This window comes from Anguilla anguilla, chromosome 1 (assembly GCF_013347855.1).
Source record: "Anguilla anguilla isolate fAngAng1 chromosome 1, fAngAng1.pri, whole genome shotgun sequence".
In the NCBI taxonomy this organism is placed as follows: domain Eukaryota; kingdom Metazoa; phylum Chordata; class Actinopteri; order Anguilliformes; family Anguillidae; genus Anguilla; species Anguilla anguilla.
This window is the reverse complement of record NC_049201.1, coordinates 47,801,242-47,824,613: the sequence shown is the minus strand read 5'-3', so window position 1 is coordinate 47,824,613 and position 23,372 is coordinate 47,801,242. Positions and strand designations below refer to the sequence as shown.

The 23,372-nt window shown below is 43.1% G+C and overlaps 1 protein-coding gene across 1 annotated transcript in view; it reads left to right on the top strand.

The window, feature by feature from the left end:
* Positions 1 to 23,372, top strand: part of itga8 (integrin, alpha 8) — a 69,578-nt gene that overhangs the window by 13,769 nt on the left and 32,437 nt on the right. The window contains exons 9-18 of the mRNA XM_035404745.1: positions 1,083 to 1,126; positions 2,375 to 2,431; positions 2,562 to 2,614; positions 4,313 to 4,518; positions 8,035 to 8,226; positions 13,863 to 13,908; positions 15,774 to 15,881; positions 21,666 to 21,721; positions 22,227 to 22,381; positions 23,207 to 23,344. Coding sequence (XP_035260636.1) covers positions 1,083 to 1,126; positions 2,375 to 2,431; positions 2,562 to 2,614; positions 4,313 to 4,518; positions 8,035 to 8,226; positions 13,863 to 13,908; positions 15,774 to 15,881; positions 21,666 to 21,721; positions 22,227 to 22,381; positions 23,207 to 23,344 — 1,055 coding nt within the window. The remainder of the gene's footprint in view (positions 1 to 1,082; positions 1,127 to 2,374; positions 2,432 to 2,561; positions 2,615 to 4,312; positions 4,519 to 8,034; positions 8,227 to 13,862; positions 13,909 to 15,773; positions 15,882 to 21,665; positions 21,722 to 22,226; positions 22,382 to 23,206; positions 23,345 to 23,372) is intronic.

The following is a 23,372-nucleotide window of genomic DNA, read 5'->3' as shown; positions in this document are numbered from 1 at the left end:
ACTAGAGAATCAACAAGAGATAGGAAAAAATATGATTTTCTCCACTGAGCAATTATGCTGCTAAACTACAGAAATTTATGAATCTGCTCGGATTTTTGTGTTTTCTTCAGCGAGGGCTTGCCAGGTCATTGCATGTAAAACGCATTTTCCCCCCGTCGTTTGAAAGCTCCTCTGGGTTACACGGACAATTTCGTTTGTCGGAATTGTTCTGTTTGAACCCCTGAGATCCGCTGGGGGCGTGTTCAGTCACAGCCATCACGACGGGTGGGAACAGCAAGGGGGACTGACTTCAAACGTCCGCGCGGAGTCGCCGTCCATCAATCAGCCCCGACCCAACACTCGGATGAGCAGCCGTTACAATCAAGGAGGGCAGACCGCAGAGAGGCTGTCTTTCAACTGACAATCTCAGTCTGTCTCCTGTTCCCACAGTTCCTCTCTGGCTTACATCCGTCGTCAGGCATTATGGCGACACCGTATGACATTTACAGAGCCCCTGGGACTGTTCTCTGGAAAAAAATGCATGCAATTAAGATTACAGTTTTCATTCAGTCTGCATATTTCATGAGCTTGTGAGTTTTCAGGAGGGACAAGTGATGTGGAACCTCGGTATTGTCCATTGTGCAATATAGTACATAGACACAAAGTCTGGGTGAAGTCATGGTGCCTCCAAGTTATTGCATTCTGCTGGCTATACTGTCTCACAGAGCTTCCGTAGATGCCTTTTGACCATTGTCATTGTCCACAGCGATGTTTAATTATTTACAGAGCAAAAAATGCCAGCGATGTCCAACTCGCTTTATCAGAGAAGCATAGGAGCTGAAGGAACTGTTGAGTGGGTGCTGTAAGATGCGTTGGATGACACGCGTAGCTCCCATGAGGGTATAAACACATACACATATTTAAGTGCCTCCAGGGTCTTCTTGGGACAGGGGAACATGAGACTCCATTAGCTTTCCTGGCCACAGCTTCAACCAAATAAACTGGCCTTTTTATGAAAATCTTCTACCCTCCAGTGTGCAAATGTGTTAAAGGCAGTGTAAACATTTCAGCTGCACTTCTCCTTTTCCTCTCACTTTAAACAGAGCTCATCGCCGGGGTGCCGAGGGGGGCACAGAACTTTGGATATGTAAGTACCTGTTTTTTACATGGACTGCCTAGTTTGGACATTTTTGTATTTTTTCATTCCCAGTTTGAATAGCATCCAGTTAAACCCCCTCTTCTCATTCATAGCCCCTAAGACAGCTGGCCAATCCACACAGCTCACCACTGCACAAATAGTTGTTATTCAATGAGACAATGTTGGCATTTATCTTTCCATCTCACTGATAGATTGAGATCTCTGTATGGACAGGGAAATGGGTGAATGCGTGGGTTTTGAGGAAAGAGACGTCCTAATCTTATCGTGGAGAGGGAGTCCCTCGGGTAATGTGGAAAGTTCTCCTTAATGACACAGTTTCCGGCAGCATGCGGGGAACGTTGACCCCAGGTCTCTGTGCCCCTGCTGGGTGAAGGCCTTCACACAACCACCAGCCTGCGTTCAGCTGATCCCAGACCTGGGGCAGCCAGCTCAGCCTGAAGCAGCTGTCAGCCTGAGTTAGCCCAACTGTGACTGTGTGTGTGTGTGTGTGTGTGTGCGCGTGTGCATATGTGCGCACATGAGCATATACGTATAACAATATGACATTGTGTGTGCAATAGTTTGAAAGTGTGTGTGTGTGTGTGTTTCTATGTGTGTTGGTGTCTGTATTTATATATGTGTGTGTGCATGTGTGCGTGTATGTGTGTTTTGTTCTGCTTTGTATGTCTTTGTGTGTGTAAGTGTGTGTGTGCGCGTGCGTGTTCACATTGGGTGGTGGGGGGAGGGGGTCATTTCTTCAGTTCTTCAATCTCCATTCAGAAGGAATGGTAGCCTCTGGGTTGCCCCATATGGTTGTTATTTTAGGCCTTATGAAGGAATTCCCAGCCTCCCTGACTCCCTCGTGGCTGAGGTTTGCAGTGTGCGGATGGGGTCGGGGGACGGGAGAGACAGTGGTTGCAAGCTGACAAAACTGGCCTCTTTGGTTGCGTTTGCATGTCTGTGTTTCCGGGCAAATGCCTTTGTGTAATCATTTCAACTGTGTACTCACGTCAAGCTGTGTCACTTTAGCACAATAATAGTCTGCTGGGAGTAATTAACATCTTTTTCCACAAAATGGCCACTGATTTTTGTTTATACCCGGTGTTTTGAGTGTTATGTCAGTGATTTGTAAGGTTTGTACTTCATGTATGTACTTTCCCGGACAGAGACCTTTAAAAACTTTCAAAAAAACAAAAATGCTTTAGTTTTTTTGGTTCAAATGTATGATTCTGCTCAATGTGTTTTATCTCCATGCAGGTTGCTGTAATAAATTCAACTAATTTAACATTCATTCAGAATTTCACTGGAGAGCAGGTATGATTATTAAGGGTGTTTTTTCAGCTGAAGACTGTTTTTTATGCTATAAAAGTAGAATGTGACTTTACATTTGTCATCATTTAAATCACAGAGATGGGAGTTTATCGTCTGCATCTGTTCTTTTCAGATGGCCTCATATTTCGGCTATACCGTAGCTGTGAGTGATCTGAATGGCGATGGGTAAGTTTAGCAGTTTAGATTATCGTCCTGATGATAAACCAAACTGAATTGAACTGCCTGGTAAAATACAGGTTAAATAACGGTTGAATAAAGGTTAAATTAATTAACAAACAAACAAACAAATAATTAAACAAGCAAACAAAAAAAAGTCACCATGACACTAGACGTTTGAACTGAATTTCCAAGAATCAGCAGACATCAAACAGTAGATCGTGTTCAACTTAAATGCCTTGTTACACACTTGGCAGCTACCAAGGGAAGGAGGAGGGAGACAGAGTAGAGAGAGGGAAGGAGGGAGAGACAGAGAGAGAGTATTAGAAGAAGAAGGCATTAGAAGGCTTAAGCCCCTATATTACCAAGACAAAAGTTCTCATACATATTTTGCAACAGCACAGGGTCTTCTGCTCTGCCAATGTATTCTCAAGCCGGGTGGGAGAGACGGAAAAAGACTCGGCTAAGATTCCAGCATAATGCGTCTCTCTCTGTCCCTTAGAGCAATTATGCTGATGCCCGCACTCAAATGAAAGGATCGTTCAGCAGTGGCCAAGTATCAGGGATCCTTCCATAAAGACGGCTCCAACTCTCTCAGACAGACACATGTATCCTATGTGCTGACTGAGAAAAGGGAGCCCCATTTTAGTTTGGAGACTTTGGCTTTTGTGGCCGGCCTCTATAATGTCCTCATGTTTTGTGGAACCTGACCCTTATCTTGGAACAATTTACTCAATTCATATTTACAGGAAAGAGAGTCCAAAGGGTATCTGGTTCTGTCACCATGGATAACATCCAATTTAATGCTATTTTAAAAAAAGATTTTTAGCCACTTTAGTCTTTGGATTAATTGTTCATGTTTGTCTCGTTAAAGGTGTGTCGCATAAAATCTGTTGTTTTAGTGTGAATTTTTTCATTCAGTAATTTTGTTTAAAAATGTTATGGTTGGGTCGATGAAGAGAAAATTTTATGAATGAAACAATACAGGACTGTGAAAATATGATTATTGTCACTGAGTCTATTCATTCATAAAGGAATGCCCTGAGCTCTTGGACCAGATGCTGGCTGTATTTCTTAGTTTTGAAGTTCACTTTCATTGGGCTTTTGTGATACTGTGCAGAGAGTTAGGAAAGTATGTAGTGGTTGTGTCTGTTGTAAATAAGGGAAATTACATATGGAATGTTTTGAAGAAATAATTGTTGTCATGCCTTTCATGGCAACATGCTTCTTTAAAGTTAAAGAATGTGTAATGCACTCCCCTGGTACAAAGATTATGTTGCAAATAAAGAATCAAGAGTGAGAACATGGCCATTTTCCAGAATGTTCTGGCTATTGTTATTAATTCCTCAGCAGCGCTCTAATTCAGGGAAAAATATATACACTTTATTTAAAACAAATCTTTTTAACTTTCATTCTCTCAATAAAGTCATGGCTAATTCTGTCTGCTGACATGTATTTATGATTTGCCATTTTAGATACATTAAAGCAGTCAAAATACCTGTGGTATACGTATCTGAAAATGAAATGGACATTTGGCTTATGTTTTCCAGTTTAAGATTACGCCATATCTCTGAGAATGTTTTCATTTTTACATTTCATTGTCATGACATGTAAGAGCACTTGACATGTCCCCCTCCGTTGCTGCGCAGAAGATTTTTTAAAAAGTTTTAAAATCTGACCTCTTGTGTGCCTCTTTGCGTTCTCCAGCCAGGACGACGTGCTTGTGGGAGCACCTCTGTACATGGACCGGGAGTTTGAGAGCAAGCCCAAGGAGGTGGGCCGGGTCTATGTGTACCTGCAGGAGGACATCCTGACCTTCAGTGACCCCATCGTCCTCTCGGGGACGGACGTTTTTGGCCGGTTCGGGAGTGCAGTCGCCTCTCTCGGGGACCTGAACCAGGACGGCTTTCACGGTAAGGCTCCTCCACTCGCTTCTGTTTTGTGCTGTGCCACACCGCAACTTGACTAAGGCTCTGTTAAGCCACAGTGGACACAACCAGTAGCCACACCGGAAGTCAACCGGGCCACCCTGACCTTTCAGGGTTGTTGATTGTTCGCTGATTCTTCCGAACTCCACAGACCACTCCAGACCAAACACTTGGGCAGGCATTTTCAACAGGAAAGATACAGAAAGGCTGAACTTTATTCCAATCATTGTCTGTTTGAAATGTTTTGTTTTTGGAACAGAGGAAGTCCTATTTTATGAGTAAATGGTCCAAGTCAAAGGCAATTTCGTCAGTCAGGATGTGCAGTATTAGACTGTGTAAACTAACTCTGTACTTCCTTTGAGATAACAGATTATCTGAGGGGTGATCCTGGTATAGCTTTGTGCACCATTATCTTTGCTATGCAGACATTTCTGAATGTACTGTACAACCTTTAATTGGTGTATTCATGGATTTATGTATTTGGTTCAGTTATTTCTTCTGTTCATTTTTTGATTCAGCTTTCTGAAACCCAAAGCTTGTTTGTGTGGCTAATTTGTAATGTTCAGATATGGGAAAACCATTATCTAGCATCAGCGGTAGCCAATTTAGTGCAATCAGCAATCAATAAATCAGTATCAGTCAAGACAATGAGATAATGTACAGAGCATTGAGTGGCTGCTCCCATGGGGCAGCCTGACCACAGCTGGAGAGGAAAACACTTTGGGAAACACTCTGTCAAAAACCATGAACGGAAGGCCTGACTCAGTCATTAAGAAGCCACACCTATGGCCATAATTAAAGCAACACGATAACGGGTGTAAAAATGGTTCCTCACGTCACAGTGTGTTTCCTTCCTAATTTGGGGAGTCAGGAGCGCCGAGGAGATGCTTTTGTGTAGTTTTCAGCACCTCTTCCTGAAGATCATTTGGGGGATGCAGGTGTAGACGTCTCCCAGCCAAACCAACCCACTCAAGGATTTATATACTTTTGATGAGGAGGAGTGGAATACACATTTAATGCTGATCCTTTGCTGGGCCTTAAACCAATTTTAGTATCAGTCATTTATGGGGGAAAATGTATCATTACTCTGTTTCCTACTGCCATATGCTTTTCTGATGTGAGTGATCCCTGGGACAAAAATGGATGAACGGCAGGATGTAAGGAAACTTTAATGAAACCCTTTTGTTCATGAATTCTCCTGATGAAGACCTATGCCTTGTACGTGTAGTAGATGGTGAAGATGTGGTCAGCTCATTGATTTGTCCTCTCTCATAAGGAACGGGGGATTTGAGCAACATTCACATACATTGTCATGAGTGATGAAGTCTAGGAAAAAAGCTCGGACGGTTCACGTCAAAATAAAACATTGTTGTGTATATTTATATCCCTGCTGTGCGGTTAACATTCAGCATGGAGAATCATGTGATTGGCTGTTTACATGAATGACTTTCCGTTGGTGCTGCCAATGCTTGCCACTGCATTTCACTTTGGTAAGATGGCCAGTTTACTTTGGCCAGTTTGTGCTGTCCCGCAATATAAGAAATCGTTCTCTTGCAATGTAATGTCTTGTAGAATAAATAAAAAAACTTCCAAGTAAGATTTATATTCTGGTGGTAAACATTTGCTTTTCTATTTACCTGCATGCAGTTGTTGAAAGCCAGCTGTTTTTCCCGTTTCCTTCATGAAGTAGCTTGATACGTCTGTGCCATATACATTGACATGACGGTGAAAAGAAAATGTTGGCTTAGATGGAAAACATGCTGTCCTGTTCTTCGTCTTACTTCCAGGCTGCTCGGCTCTGCACTTTTATTTGACAGTCCCATACAACCCTTTGAAGTCTATTTTGTGAGCAACTTCACACTCTGTTGGCAAGATAATCATTTGTTCTGACAGTCCTCGGTGTGCCATTGGTAATTCTTGATAAAGGCATGTTTTCCAAAACGACGTCTTTTTCGCGTCTTAGTGTGAATTCAAGTCTTGACAACCGTCGTACCTTGTTGCACTGGCAATCTGAATGGATTCTAGTACATCAGCTTGCAGGATTATTAAATTCCCTGTTTTTTCAAGGATATATTTAGATTTTAATATTTGAATGGCTGCTTTTTGAAGACCACAAAATATTTTCCATTGGGTTAAGTTCAGAATAAAATTTGATTCAGGGTGGGCTGGTTTAAATCGAGCAACTCCTAATGCAATGTACTTAGCTTCAGGCTCAATGGGCCACAGAGTCTGAAGGTATTTGCTCCAACCACCTTATTTCACTAATTATTTTACCTTCCTGGTTCAGAAAGTTCATTAATGATATCAGGTGGTGTAGTGCATGTGCGCTGTGGCTCACAGGACCTGGAGTTGAGTAGTTCTAATTTATGGAGCTAAAATGCATTCTTTGATTACTTTTTTGAGCCAATCAGAAGCCTATGCTCTCCATAAAATAGCGTTTGGGTGGCCGAAATCAATGAGACACTGAAGAAACATAGCCTAATGAAGCCTAATGTGTTTCTGCTTTACTTTGTGCAGCTTTATGTTTTGACTAACAGACCAACTCTTTAAGTGCACCTAACATCATTCCAGGAGTGTATGAAACTAATTACACACCATCCTGTTATTAATGCTGGTATCTGGCCCTGTTTCATCTTGTCATGCATCCCATTCTATGGAAACGATCTCACCAAACACCCAACATCGAATACTGAAACATTAATTGCCTTCTCATCACCAAGCACATTTTGTGTCAGGGCAACCTATAAGAAAATGATAATGACAGAGCAAATATTAATAGAGCAGGTTGAGAGAAGAAGTGGTCGCTTTTATATAGTAGCGATTTTAATCACAGACCGTGTTCATGGAGAAGTCACTGCCGGCAAGTTTTCAAGCATTCTGCTTTGTTAATTGAGAACACGTTCATAAAAAATGTGTGCACATGTGAGCTCTGGCTATCAGACTCAAACTACCCGACCTGGAGGGTGGTTTGTCAGTGCTGTGAAACAATCTGTTTGTCAGTGCTGTGAAACAGTCTCTGGAGATGACCAAACAGAAGGCCCATTGCATTGGTGAAGGAAGAGTGGAAAGTCCAGCTTCTATTGTATCCAAACCTGAGGATGCTTGCATAAAATGGTGATGCTTTTTTGTGATTCTGCTTTTCCAGTAAACCCATCGCTGTCATTTTCATCTCCGATGTGGTGGTCCATGCAGTCTGTAGACCTTTCCGTTTGTAGTTTTGGGCTCCAAACTTGCTCTTTGTGTGAGACATTGATAAGAGCAGGCTTGCTTAAATGATAGTTAACCTTCATGAACTCACATCAGTCTATTAAAAAAGACCTCAGCTCAGCAGCATTGCTCCAGAGAAACATGCTGCAAGAAATGATGTCTGGAACATGTGTAGATCCTGCTGTTGATTCAAGGTTAATTGCTTGGCAGCGCTGCGCTTTTGGTAGCCTCTTCAGGCTGGCGCTTCTGGGAGGCTGATGGATCCCTCGTCTCTTCATTTTCCCGTTTCCCCAGATGTCGCGGTGGGGGCGCCGTTCGCAGGTGAGGACCGGCGGGGCCGGGTCTTCATCTACAACGGGCAGAGCAGCGGGCTGAGGCTCCAGGCCTCCCAGGTGCTGGAGGGGGTCTGGGCTTCGCAGGCCATGCCAGCGGGTTTCGGCTTCACTCTGAGGGGGGACTCGGACTTGGACAAGAACGAATATCCAGGTGAGTGGAAAATTCCGTCCCCTCCCCTCCAGCCCGTCTGCGAAAGACATTACGCACCCGGGCGGACGCAGGCCGAGGGATGGGTGTGGGTGGAGCCGAAATCGGTAGCATGATGTGAATTACCGTCCCTTTAAAAAATCAGGGCCTGCCGCCAAAGCAGTCTTCTGTTGAAAAGTTTGAACGTTTTTTTTTCAACCGCTACGTATTTTCGTTTGAAACAAAGGTGTGGTTTTGATTTACTCTCCCGATGCAGTGTCTTTAAAAGAGCACCAGATACATCTTTCGGTGCAGCTTAGCTGCATGGGGGGAAACAGAGTCATGTGTGAAGTGTTACTTTTTAAATCAAACTGGGTTTGGCCCCCTATGCTAACAGGAGATATTTTAAGCACAACATTCTCTAGAAAGCTATCATAAACCCCTTGCCCAAAATATTTTTTATTCTGCCCCCGCCTCCACTTGTATGAAGTCTGGATTTATATTTGGGTGCAAAAACACCCCTGCAGGTATCTGCGTAAAGATTGTATGGATTGGGCTGCTGGCTTGTCCTGCAGTCCATTGCAGGCTTCTGTTGCCTAGTACATATACAGAGAACATCTTCACTGGTCCATCCTAGGAGAAGGTCCTGTGGGAACCTAAATTGCCTTTCCATACACACCTTCAATGCACCATCCTTTGGAGGAAGCAAGTTGCCTCTCACAGGAGTTCAGGAGAGCCGTTCATGTCATTACTAAATCTTAGTGCTCTTAAAGTGGTGCACTGAAAGCATTAAATGCAGAACGGTGTGGTGGTAAATGTTGAGTGAGCATCTCTTCCTCGGGAATGTAATACTGAAAAGACAGATTGATTTGTCAGGGCAACATTCCATGGTGGTTATTGTGCAGTCCATCTTCAGCATGGTCAAAATATCTTTATTCCTGAAAAAATAAAGTGCTTTTCACAGTTTTCACAGACATGGTAGCTCAGAAACTATATGGAATAACTCTTATACATGCATTATTTAACAACAAAAATAAACAATATTTCAGAACCGCTATGATGACATTATTTCCATATACATACTGAATTAATAATTTGGAAGATTGAATTTAAGGATGTTCTTGGAAAAAAACAAACTGGAACCCCATGTGTTCTTTTTCAATCCCTTTTTGTCATCATATGACACATCATGATTATGTTGAGTTGTGTTTTTCATTTAATGATCAATTATTAAAGTGAAAATGTAAAATGCCATGCAGATTCACAAACATTTGCATGCAAATGCGATTTAGGAAAGGCCAGCAATGTCTGGGTTATCACAGTCTGTTAAACTGTGCGCTGAAAGTTTCAAATGTCAGCTGGTCTGGAGTGTAATGATGTGGTATTTTGTTATGCTTACATGCCACTATGAGCGGTTGCTTTTTGAATGATCTAAAGAAACTATTTTTTTCACGTTTCTGTTTAGTGCATTTTGTAGTGTATCTTCAGGAGACGCGTGATGTGAATAAAAATAAGGCAATCACAACTCTGACAGCAGGCTTTTAACAAGTCCTTATGATTGTATAGGATTTAAATAATCTGTATATGGGATTGTTCAGTTTATAAAATGTGCATTTTAAAGATAATTAACAGAAAAGTGGTCATGAAATCAGCCCATTTTTACAAATTTATTTTTGCTGGGACTTGGAGAGCTTTGAAAGTATTTTTTAATATAATCTTTGTGTTGGAACAGTCTGGGCTGAGCGCGCATTCATTTGTTATCCTCTACTAATAACAGAGCCCCTCAGATCTTTCATTTGGCAAACAGGAAATGGAGTTCTGTGTAAATACCACACGCCTCTGCATGACGCACACACATGCCTGTCATTGTGCCAGACTCCAATCCAGGCTTAGATCATTACGCCAATGAAGATTAGAAGTTGCCACTTTATAAATCTCCCCCATTTTGTGTGTGCGCCGGTGTGTCATTAGAGAGAGACCCGCGACATGGTGACAGGGTTATGAAAAATCCATCAGACGCCATAAACGGGGAAGCCCTCTGGGATTACTCAAGGGGTTAAACTGAAACTTGTGGGTGGCACTGTAATCAAGAGCCTTGCTGCAGGTTGAAATGTTGAAAAAAGAAAAATATAAAATTGCTTTAATTTCATTTGCCGCGATCAATCCAGTAAAGGAACGGATTTCAAAGACAGGAATAACTTTGATCTTTTTTACGAGCTAGCGTGACCGTCACTCCAAAATGTAATGGTTTGCCATTGACGTCCTGTGGCAGACATCTATTAGTGATTTCCATACTATACCATTGTATAGGAGCGTTTTTAAAATTTTTTCTCTTTTCAAAGACCAGATGGACGTACTTTCAGTTCAATGCAACTTTTACGGACTCATTAAATTTTGTCGCTAAGTAGGTACCTTTGCACTCTTCCCCATTTATATGTGCAGTTTCCTCGTGCTTTAAGACAGCATGTTTCGGCTATCTGTGCCCTTGGCTATGTCTGCTGTGAACAGGACAGCTGGAAAACCTGTTCCCGGCTGGGATAATAGCCCCTCTCTCCCAGGATCGGCCACATGCCACATGTGCACGGTGCCTGGAGGCCTGCGGTGGCTCCCCAGAGCATAACCTCTTCACCCTCCCTCTCATCTCATTTCCATAGTCCCCACCCCACCTGTGTGTATCTTCCAATCACATGCTCTCAATTGGTCCTGCAGGGGCAGAGCCAATCAGTTTTTTACCTGGACATGGGGATTCTATATTGCACATGCATGCATACAAGCATACATACTTCCTAAGGCAGCACTGAATACACTTACACAGTTCACACAGTGCTGGACAAATTTGTTCTTCACAAATTGCCCTTCCTCAGGTGAGCTTGGAACCCTCTCAGTTAGCAGCATGGCAAATCCCAGTAGTATCGTATTCCTAGAACATGGGCCAATACCACTAACCCTACAGACTGGACAACAGAGTGCTACCATCTTAAGCGACTACTCTTCATGTGACTCTCATGCCCTTGTCCATAATTTGCGGGTGTAAGGGTGAGGGGTAGCAGGCCTTAGGGCTGTGATTATGTGGTGGGTGAAGGTCAGGGGGTTAGGGCATAAGGGTCATGGCCACTTTAATTGCAATCAGATACCAAAGAGTTGGGTCTTGCCAATTGAAATTTGGGCTTTTCCAGCAGTGGTGGAATGAGCTTCCCATGGTGGTCAGGACATCTTTTACACCCACCTCTTCAAACTACATCACGACTACCATTCCCACATCTGATTTAGCATATTCAGGTTATGGTATTGTCATGGATTTAAGTTAATATTTTTTATGTTTTTCTTCTTAGGGCTTTTTATAAGTGCAGTCTACATGTATTCAGAATGTGGGTTTTGGTTATTGGTTAGCATAGATAGCTTGCACTAGTGCTTTAGCGATGTTGGTCTGGGAATGTTGTTAGCCAGGTCTGCTGTTCATATAAATCAGTTGACTGCACTAATGTTTCTCCTACATTGTAAGTCACCCTGGATATCTGTTAAATGAATCTAACGTAATGTAATGCTAATTAATTTGTCAGTGACTTCAAATTCCATTCCAATGCTAAACAGACAGCGCAGAGGATCTCATTTAGTCTTGTTTGGCCCATCATATAAGTATAGGAAATAATTTAATAACAGCCCATATTATTATGCCAGGGCCAATGCTTGCACCAAGGATTTTGTGTAGCAACCATTGTATTGCACAAAGGGCAGATTTTATTGGCCATCAAACAATGTGCTGCTCCATTGTTTACCCCAAATGCACACTCACCTCAGATCAACCTAGGCGTCAGTCATTGCTTTCCAACTGTGCAGCAAATTGGAATCAGGATCATGAAACCACAGCGGTATCTGTTAGGAGGAATAAGTTTTAATTTCTTAGGAAAGGGGAAAAGCTGGACAGATAAATACCAGAGGAATGAGAGCAAAAACGTTATGTTTTAAGTCCGAGGTCAAGTTGCGTTCCCCCGGGCCCCAAGAATGAACGTGGCAAAAGGATTTGCTTGTGGAATACACCTTTACTGAATTACTTTAACAGGCCTGTTTATTAAAGGCAAAAAATGTGGAGCCACTGCTCTCTCCTTTCCCTCCCTGTCCCTCTCTCCCTTTTCAGCTGCACCTTCACCCCCCCTCAAAAAACAAAACCATCAAAAATGCAAAGGTCTTACTTAGCTGCAGGGCCCTTGTTATAGTATGTGCCCATAGGGATTTCGCCGAAAAGTTTAATGTTTTAGTCTCACTATAACACATTTTCATGCCAGATGCCACTGATTCACACAGATGGAGTATCCAGATGTTGGGTTCTTCGATTAAATTAGCCCCTACAGCCACTATTTTTGAAGTCATGTGAAATAGTGGAACAGGCCATGGCATCTACTATGAGTTCTATAGAAAATGTGCTTTTTTCAGATGTGAACAGCAAAAGTAATGATGTGCACTGCACAGTGCTGTCTGTCAGAGAAGCATGCTTGTGTTCTGATGCTTTGCTTGACCAGTAGACTGCTTTTGATCCTGTACTTGGTTTATAGATAATTCCACTCTAAACAACCATTGGCAGAATTCTGATTTCAGCATTTGTTTGCCATAGAGTTATGGACTAGCCTGGCATTGGCTTGTTAGCTGTCATGTTTTTAACATGTACTTGAGTAATTAATTCTAATTTTATTCCATATAAATGCAGACTAAGCCTGCACTGTATGGTTGTGTTGCCCATAACCACAATTCAACATATTTGTGATTCATCCAACCAAGGATTTCAATTTATAGCATTTGTTTAATTGTTTTGGGGAATTTCAGATTTAAAAAAGATGTTTAGTCATACAAATAAACAGTACATATTCACATAAAGCTTAGTGCTCTCTTGTTTAAAATGTAGACACTTGGATATGAGTATGAGTCAGTGTGACTATGGCATGAACAATGCAGATAGGTGACAGAATATTCCTTGAACAAAATATTAACTATTATCTATTTAACTATTATAAGATTCAATTCACAGATTCCGCAGATGTATATAATAAAGCAAGTTGAATTGCCCCAGTTCTGGTGTAGTAATTTAGTCCCCACCCCTCCACTATATTAATGTTGTGTGGTATGCTTTCATTAAATCTGGGTTTAATTATGGGTGGTATTTTTGCTATTACACCACTTATTAAACTTCATTCAGTTTACAAGACAGCATTTGAAAAGCTTCATTAAATAGTGTGACTGTTGATTACATTGTTTAATAATTTAGCACATCATGCAACAAATGATTGGTAACTAAACTGCAACATGACTATCCAAAATGTTTCACTTTAGAAAATATGAAAATCAGTGGGTCAGAAAGGTCCAGAATATGAACCGCTATGAACTGCTATGGGTCAGTTATGAAGCTAGAAAGATGGCTGTTTGGGAATAGGCTATTCCAAGCTCCACTCTGAATAAACAGAGCGTTATTTATAACACTGGTCCTGGTGCCATTTGCGTTTATGCAAAATCACAAAACTGTGAGAGGTCTGTGTTTGATGAAGATTGGTGGAGACCCCGAAATGATTCCCAGCTGTGGAGCACTTTGAAGCTAACGCGATGTCGTCCTCCTCTCTCTCTACTCCCCCCACCCCCACCTCCCACCTCTCTCTCGCTCTCTCCCACTGCAGATCTGATTGTTGGCGCTTTTGGAGTGGGGAAAGCAGTGGTTTACAGGTAGGATGGGTCAATAAATTTCTCCTGGTTTGATCGTGGGTTGCCAAAAATCCTGGTTGGGTATTTCACAGAGCCGGATTACTGTTAGCTGGGTAACTGCACTGAGTAAAACCTGGAATGGCTCTTTCAACTTCAGTCCATGTTCCAGATTTCAGAGTGTTCTGGGTTTTATTCAGTGCAGTTATCCAGCTAACTCACTAATCCTGCTTCGTGAAACAGGGCCCTGTCTCTCCAGGACCAAGGTTACAGACCTGATCTGGAGAACAGTTTCCTATTTGGAGTAGTAATAGCTCACTGTGGCCAGCAGAGATGGGTATAACTACAGTAGTCTTTCAGAACTTGATGTGGACTCCTTGAGCTTTTGTTCCTGGGAAATGTTTAAAATGCAGACATTTTCAAGCATAAAATACAAAAGGCCAAATTCAATCAAATACTGTTAGACTGTTTAAGGACATATGCAATTCAATCAAATACTGGTCCTAGGTCATTCATTTTTGTTTTTTTTATTTTATTTATGCATCATGAGCATGATGTGATCAACTTGTGTTTGTTGGAAAAAAGGAAGGTATATTAGTATGTTGCAGCACAAGCATGAAGCAATGTATGAATTCCTTAATGGATCATTGAACACTATCAGAATATCACCAAATACCTACTGAGTTATTTGTTTGTTGTATGGAACCCAACAATGGTTCATTCTAACCTATGAATGGTTAATTCAACTGTTAGCAACTGAAATATATATTTACTCTGCACAGCTTGCCTGACTTCTCAGTGTCTATCTCAGTCCTCTTCATTATTGTCAAAAAATGTTTCATACAAACTGGAAAAGGGCTAATTATTCGAGTTTTATTCCTAAAATTTTGCACGTGTAATGATGTTCCTCTAGTCTATATGTTTTTATTATACTTTATCAGTTTTATCAAAACAGTGATTCTTTGTAAATGTTAAGTTTACTTGGTTGTTAAAAAAGCTTTCACCCACAGCTCCGGCAGCACAATATTCAGACCATGCCTCTTCCTATTTCCCGGCTTTTCAGTCTTGGAACGTTTTAAGTCTTGTTTGATTGAATATGAAACAACATCTGCGTCTTGTCAATAACTAAGTCTGTAGTTTGATTGAATTGCGTATGTCCTTATACTGGCTAAGTGTGTTTGATTGAATCCAGTGAATCCATTTTGTTGATTGCTTGTCGATAATATCGCAGTGCTGTCCATCATGGATTTTATATTTATGCCTTTTCATTGATCATGGGAAGACATGTAAATTGGTAAATGCTAAAGGGGGTAATTCATAGGCCAAGTAGGCCTAATCCGAATTTATTTTGGCCCAGATAAGTGCTGTTTAGGTCAAGTCTGTGAAATACCATAGAGAGCTGCCCCAGACGGATGCCCTCTGATGTTTAAAGCACCCTGTCTGACTGAACAAAGTTTCCCTTGGATCATTTTAAATGTGAATTTTATTCTGAATATCAGAATGTCGTTAAGCTGAGCTATTTTTGACGAAAATACCGTAAAATGTGCGTCATAGACACATTCTCAGGTTCAAAATAAGGTTGCATCTGTCTATCACTGCATATTATGGGATCACTGACAATTAAACAAACCCTGGGAAAGTGTCTGGTTGTACCAAATATGCACGAATCACAAAGCTGTGTGGAGAAGGCGCTTGTACCGTACTGTACATCCATATACTTTCCCCGGGACTACATTTGCTGGCAGTTTTTAAACTCTTTCAGGGAGTACTCAAGTGGCTTACAGTACTGTGCATGTAAATGATAGGAGGAAGATGAACTGGCGATGAAGGTCATGTTTCTGTAGTCCACAAAATGCGCCGGTCGGAGATAAATCTCCCCTGTCCCGCAGGGCTCGCCCAGTGGTGACGGTGGAGGCCCACTTGCGCCTCACTCCCAGGATCCTCAACCCCGAAAACAAGAGCTGCCTGCTGCCCGGGCTGGACACCATGGTGACCTGGTGAGTGAATGATGGTGGAAAGGAGGCCAGGCCCCGCCCACACCAATCCCCCCCGCCGCCCCACTCCCGCACCCCTGCCGGCTTCGCCTCCGCATCTTAGCCGCGACCCTGGCCTGTCAGCTCTCCGGCGTGACCGATTGGTTCACACTCTCCCCGAATTCGTGGAGGCGAGGGAGCAGCCAGCACATGTCCCAGACCCGCACTCCCCTGTAGGGGGGGGCAGAGACGCGGAGGGTTGAAGGACGTTATCAAGGCTGCCCCGTTTAAGTGCCGAATGTGCAGATACAGTATCTCGCTTCCCTGCTTGGCCGTTGAAGGGGGGCTGTTGAAGAGAGGGCTACAGAAAGGTTTCGTTAGATCACATCTGCAGTTGTGCATTTTGGGAGAGTACATCTGGCTTATAAATCATGCGCAAGTGGAAGGTATTTTGTAAATATTGCCGAATTTTTTTGTGGGAAATCTCTTAAGGTTTCATTTGATAATACAGCATTTAAGAGTTTCTCACCCCACGCACACAATCATTGGGGGGGGATGGGGGTTGGGGGCTGGCACCATGGTGATGCCCTGCATTTCTGCAACTTTAAACCATCTGCTGGACTGCTGCACAAATTCTTCATTCAGGGTTCAAGAGCTGGAATGTGTGTGTGTGTGTGTGTGTATGTGTGTGTGTGTGTGTGTGTGAGTGAGTACATGTCTGATGTCTGTGTGTTGGGGTGTGTGTGACGGTGGAGGAGTGAGTTCAGATCAGCTCAGACAAATACTTTGGGCCTGTCTGCGTGCATGTGTGTGTCTACTTGTGTGTGTTTGGGTGTTTGCATGTGCCTATACATATTTGTTTGCCAGTTTAAGTATGTGTGGGTATGCATGAGTGCAAGTGTGTGTTTGTGTGTAAGTGTGTGCCAGTGAGTGCATGTTCATGTGTGTTTAAGCACTTGAATGTGTGTATGTATTTGTTTGCAGGTGTGAGTGTGATTCTGTGTGAGCATGCATGAGTATTCAGATAAATGGGTATGTCTATGTGTGTTTGTGTATGGATGTGTATATATGTGAACATATCGTGATAGTGTAGCATGAACTGGGTTTGCAACTGAAAGACAGTAGGAGGCCAGCCACTACCACTGTACCCCTGGGCGAGGAACTTAACCTGCATTACTTCAGTAAAATATTCAGCTGCATAAATGGCTTGTATGTGAAGAATGTAAGCTGTCTCTCTGGAAAAGAGTGTCTGGCAAATGGCTAAGATGTAAAAATGCATGTGTGTTTATGAGTGAGTATGTGTGTTCATGATGGTGGAGGAGACAGTGAGGCTCCAGATCAACTCAGAGATCCAGTTTGGCTGCACTTTTCCATGTGGGCTTTATAACCGCTATGCTGAAGGGGGCTGAGCTGTATTAAACGCTCCAGTCCTTTGCTGCGTGCTTTTTGTCTAGAGAGCGGTGAAAGACTGGCTTTCTGGTGTTAGGCTGGCCAGTCGGTCTGATCACAGAACGGTCTGCATATTTCCCAGTCACATTCTCTCTGGACTAGGTACTACTGTTGCCTCCATAACAGACTGGTTGAATGGTGCTCTTCTCACCCCTAAGCAGTGTCATGTATGGCCTTGGGGCTTTAAACTTGGATTGTTTGGTTAGGACAAGTGTGGTTGTCTGGGTCGGCCACTGTAGGTCTGTGATTGTTTGTTCAGCGAACCCCACAGGACTGGCGTGGGGGTAAAGAGTGGGTTTTCGGGCAAACTGACAAAAAGCACAAGTCTGGTGGACTCTGAAAACAAAGGTCCGGCACATTAACAAAACTTGAAAAAGTGTGATCTGGGGGGGGGGGTAACAAACCAGATCAAGAACCATAGTAAACACATTAACAGAGGGAGAGCTTAGGAGTTGCATCAACCTGAACTTTTTATCAATTTGAAAGTGTCTGCTTTGTGCCTGATACACAGTGACATGATTCAGTCATGTCAAGTGTCCATATCAGGGCTTTCAGAGTTATGCATTTAGACCACAAATGAATGGAGCCAGTTATTTACAGGGGCAGTCTCGTAACTGTAGTACTACTGACCGTACCTTCGCCCCTACCCTGTTTGTTCAAGCCGCTGACATGGGTACAGCATGGCCAGTTCTCAGGAGAGGCTGAAACAGACGCCACTAACAGCCCCCCAAGCGCATCCCAGAAGTCTGTTTTAATTGTGCATGCCAAACGGGGCTGTCGTTGAGGACTGCGGGTCAGCCCCAGGGCTAGGATCAGGGTTAATTGTGTAAGAGGCATGGACTTGCTGGTGGGCTGGGTAAAAAGGGCACTATTGAAAATCCATTTCCTCTGGCATTTGACTCCATAGTAACAAGACATTAGTGTTAATTAAATATGTATAATCACACCTGGAGGGGTCAACTGAAGGTGACTTGTCATTGAAAGGAGCACATTCAGTGTGGTCCGCTGTGCTTTTGGAATACTCTGAGGAAAACCAACGTCTGCTAGAATGTAAATCATACATGTAGCCATGTTAGGTTTGTGCCACAGACATGAAACTCTTTGAGAAAGAGAAAATGCATGCAATGTAGTCATCAGAGTCAACTAAAAATCCAAATTGTCATACCAATAGGTGATTTATACCACCAAGAGCCAGAGCTTAGCCAGTGTTCTATGAATTTAATGAGCTGCGAGTAAATGATTAGCATATTTAGCTGCAATTTTTAAAAAATGAGAACGGATTGTGCCTAGGAGCGGGATGGGATGTGCTTTTCCACAAAAGTCGCTGTTATTAAATTCCGGGGAATTAATCGCGCTGGTCCACGACGTAGGAGTCCATTTCCTGTGGCGTGCTGATGTTGCGGGTGATAAGAGAGGGGTACCAGTCTCGTGGTCTGTTTGTGTACAGAGACCCCCCCCTCCTCCCCGGCACCCCCATCCCGCTGGAGGAAATGCTTCACCTCACTGTCTCCAGAGGCTCTTTTTTTGGCAGGAAGTCATTTTGGGCAGAGCTGGACTCGAATTGCAGTTAAACTGCCCTGGAATCCATTAAGGAGCAATTACCAGAAAAAAGTTTGTAAATTATTTCATTAAATATTCAGGCCTGAGGTTTCTCCTGCCGCATTCTACATCATTTAGCCCTAAGAATAGCATATTATACGCTTTGTTGTGAACGCTGTGTTTTCAATTACTGTTTCCCTCTAGTGTGATTAGCAGCTAAAGAGGTAACCTGGTTTGGTAACCAAGCATGTGCTTTAGGTGCCCCTGGCATTTGTGTGGGACAGGTGAAATGGGAGGAGGTACTTAAAGATGTTCTTCTAAAAAGTAATTTCTAAGTTTTGTTTAAAATATGGCATGGAGCTTCACATGAAATGTAACTCTTCTAGGGAAACACAAGTCATTCAGTTTGAAAATGAACCTTAGGTAGGCTCACAAGTGATGTGTCCAGAAGTACTTGTTCTAGTGCATTAATGTGCCAGGCCATTCAAATCGAATCCAAACGATGCCAGCACTGACTGTGGCCAGGATTCCCATGGGGTGGTGTGTAATTGGTCAGAGTCTCACCTGTGGAGTCTCTCCAGACTCTCGCCTCATTGCTCAATAGCCACTGCTCTTGTTAGTCGAGGTGTCCACAGCCTGCCTGTGCTGGGTCATTCACACAGTGAAGTGACTGCAGCAGCTCAGCTGGTGATCTACACAATGGTAGGAATCAGCGACCCATGTCAGAGGATGTACATTATACCATGCCCCCCCTGAACTGACAGAGGATACTGCAGAGATGAAAGGAACCTGCAGTTACAACCTGGTATTTACAATTGGAGAGAAAAAGACAAAGAAACAAAGAAAGAAAATGAACTGTTTTCGGGGGACTAGCTACTGGCTATCCCCTTAATTGACCATCACCGGTGTGTGTTCTTTCCCCAGTAATAATGCCTGTCTGTGTTGGCGTCTCAGTGGTAGATTTACTTCCCATAGTGGTCAGGACTGGGGAACATTGTCTGTCTCCTGACCACAGGAAATGGCAGATCTACCTCTTCAGGCTGCATCTTGGCTCCCCTTCTATCCCTATCCCTCAGCACGCCTATCTTACATATAACTTGAGTTCTTTGTATGATTCTATGTTTTTTATGGCATGTTATGTATGTTATCTGTGTCTGTGTGTATTCAGGAATTATACTTTGCTCATTGTTAACATGCATTAGCGCTTTAATGTTGATGCATGTACACTCACTGGCAGCGGAACGTTGTGGTAAATGGTAAAATGATAAATGGACTGCATTTATATAGCGCTTTTATCCAAAGCGCTTTACAATTGATGCCTCTCATTCACCCATTCACACACACGCACACACTCACACGTCAAGGTGAAAGGCTGCCATGCAAGTACCAATCAGCTCGTTGTTAGCCAAGTCTGGCACTGTTGCTCATATAAGTCAGGTGAATGTATTTATGTTCTCTCAGGATAAGAGCATCTGCTAAATGAATGTAATGTGATGTAATTATAGTGTAAATTATCCAACCTCCTACATAGACAGCAGGCTGGCTGATTTGTAGAGGAACCATCTTCCCCTGCGTGTTATAGCCCCATGCCATCACCTCAGATACCCTCTGTGGACTGAAGGCCTTTCCAGGACAGTGATAACCTGTGAGAGCAGTGCAGAAGTTTTGTCACGGTGAATGGTTGACAGGCTGCAAGCTGACTTCTCACCCTCGGCCCCGCCCCCGTTCCTTTGCACTGTCACTCAAAGGGCTCCCACCGCTGTTCTTAGCTAACCGGACCCACCTGTTCCCAGCCCCAGGGGCCCTCCGGGCCCCGCCCACATTCACTGGGAGTAACCTGCCGCACGTGTCCTCCCTCGGCCCGTCGTAAATCAGCCTCCCTCAGTCCCGCCCCCGCGACTGGGCCTCATCTCTGCCGGCAGGGGGCCGCAAGCCGATCCCCCAGGCCAGTCACGCCTTTCAAAACCATCACTAATAGAGGCGGGTCATCTTACCAGGGGTGGTTTACTTTAGTTCCAGAGGTAAACGCCAGTGAATGCCTTTATGAATGACAGCTAATCAGTCGATAGAATTTTGTCTGAAATGGTGCTGCTGAAAGGCATCATTGTCAAGCAGAATGCATAACATAGAGGCAGAGTTACTGCTGAAGAGAAACATTGGTTTGGCAACAGAGAATAAATGAAGATGTTATAAAATGTGCATTTTTGAAATATCTCACAAGTTTTTGTATAAAAAATTCCATGAAAATATATTAATTATTGATACTTTCATGCATGAGTATGAATGCCATTAATATGAGTAGCACTGCCTACATTTCTGACATTTGACAAATATCAAGTATTTTGTAAATATTGAATTTCCTAATTGATCAATTTTATATTTGCATTTATAGAAAACATTCCTTACATTTTTATATGGGAGGACCATTTTATTACTAGTGATTAATCTGTGATTCAATGGTGGGTTTGACCTTGGAGTAATTTTTCCCAAAGCCTCTAATCATCGGGATTAGTACTAGCATTAGTTCCCATACTTTGCATTTGTACATTTACGCAATGTTTACATGAACACTGGTCATAACCATATTCATCATACGGGTTTGTGGACGTGCATCCCTGCAGTGTTTTACACACAGTGGTTGTCTAATGTAGTTTCAGGCTTCTGCCATGAGAGGCAGGAGTTATGAGTTAATTAAGAGCTCGCTGATACGTTTGTCACAGTGCAGGCAGGAAGCCCCCGGCTCCCATGTGAAGAACATGTGAATCTGTTTTTAAGGAGGCCCGTCTCTCCCCTCTCGCCCCTCTCTCCCCTCTGTTGCAGCCTGACGGCGGAGGTCTGCGCGAAGGCGTCGGGCGTCGGAGTTCCAGATGCAGTGGGTGAGCAGCTGCTCTTCATTTGGTTGTTGTGGAAAAACAAGGGCTTTCTCCTGAAATGGAAACGGCGTCTCTGTCTGCGTAAAGGTGTAGTAAAGTGAAGGTACCAAAGGCAGGTAAATCATACAGCGAATGAAAATGTGTGCCGGGCTTATTTCTGACACGGCAGGAGCAAATGAAACGAGAGGGTTAATTCTTTAAAATGCAGGGAAAGGGGGTGGGGTGCTGAGGGTCCATGCCAAAATTCTGGAATGATTGTGTATTTTAGATCTCTCTGAGCGACTGAGCTTCTGTTGTCTCTGTAGTATTTATCAATGCAGCGATTGTGCAGATGCATTGTTTCCAGAAGCCGTTACGCCCTGTAAGGTCCAACAACGAACCTAAAATTGTGTGAGTTTAACAGTCTGGGTCTCTAGGTCTCAAGACTGAACTGAGCCCAGTAGATCCCAAAGTACTGAAGGCATGTCTCTGACCAGTGTGATTAATGTGCCCCCCCCCACCCCCCCAGTCCTCAACTCAGAGCTACAACTGGACTGGCTGAAACAAAAAGGGGCCATTAAGAGGGTTCTGTTCCTCGACACCCACCAGCACCAGCACCACTGGGCCCTCGTCATTGACAAGAGGAAGAGTCAGACTTGCCGGAGTTTCACTGTGTATCTCAGAGTGAGTCTAACGCATTCTCTCTTGTGAAAAAGAAGGTAATTTCATCTTCATTTAGCATGTGTTACTGTACACTGATATATGAATGTGGCAATTCATGTATTATATTATATAAAATATAATATATTTTACTCTTTTGGGAAGTACTATGACCCAGGTTTTAGGGAACTTGATGTGTTTATTTGGGAATTCCTCTTGATAGAAATAACCCCAGCGGGAAACAATGACAAAAAACAACAGCAACATTTTTTTTTAATTAAAATGTAGCTTTTCATGAGAATAAACAGAGTTTCTCCAAAGGGAAATTTCTTGACAAGTTGGTTCTAATTCGGTTTTCCAAGGGAGAGTTGAATTGCTAATTACACAAATCAGTGCTCGGCGGAATGGTATTATCGCTCGTTAGCGTATCAAGAGAACCGATCTGACTGTAACAGCATATTTCACATAATGCTCGTTTCCCACTGGTCCTCTCCCTGGGCAGTGTGCAGGGAAACTGTAAATAAATGAATAACTGTTAATGACACTGCATACCACCCATGTTAGTAACACAGTGTTAACCCGGGTTGTTTCCCATGTCCAAGGCCATGAGCCGGCCTGGGAAGGTCTTACAGTCAGGCTAGGTTACTGATTTATCATGCAACAGGCTTTTAGGAACAGGAGTTGCACAGTAATGTCAAAATCGTGTATTGATAGAACATACATTAAACACTGCCAGAAAAACTGAATGTAAACAAATGCATTTCGAGGCTAAAAACTGGTAATAGACTGTTTCAAGTATACTGTAGGCTCTTCTGAATAGAAACTCTCACTCTCTCTCTCACTTTAAAGGAGGAGAGTGAGTTTCGGGACAAACTGACTCCCATCAGCATGGCTTTCAACTACAGCCTGGATGAGACTTCCCCACTTCCTGGTCTGACGCTTAGACCAATCCTGGACCACTACGCCAAGTCCTTCATCCATGAGCAGGTAAGTCACTACAAGACTGAGGAAGGTT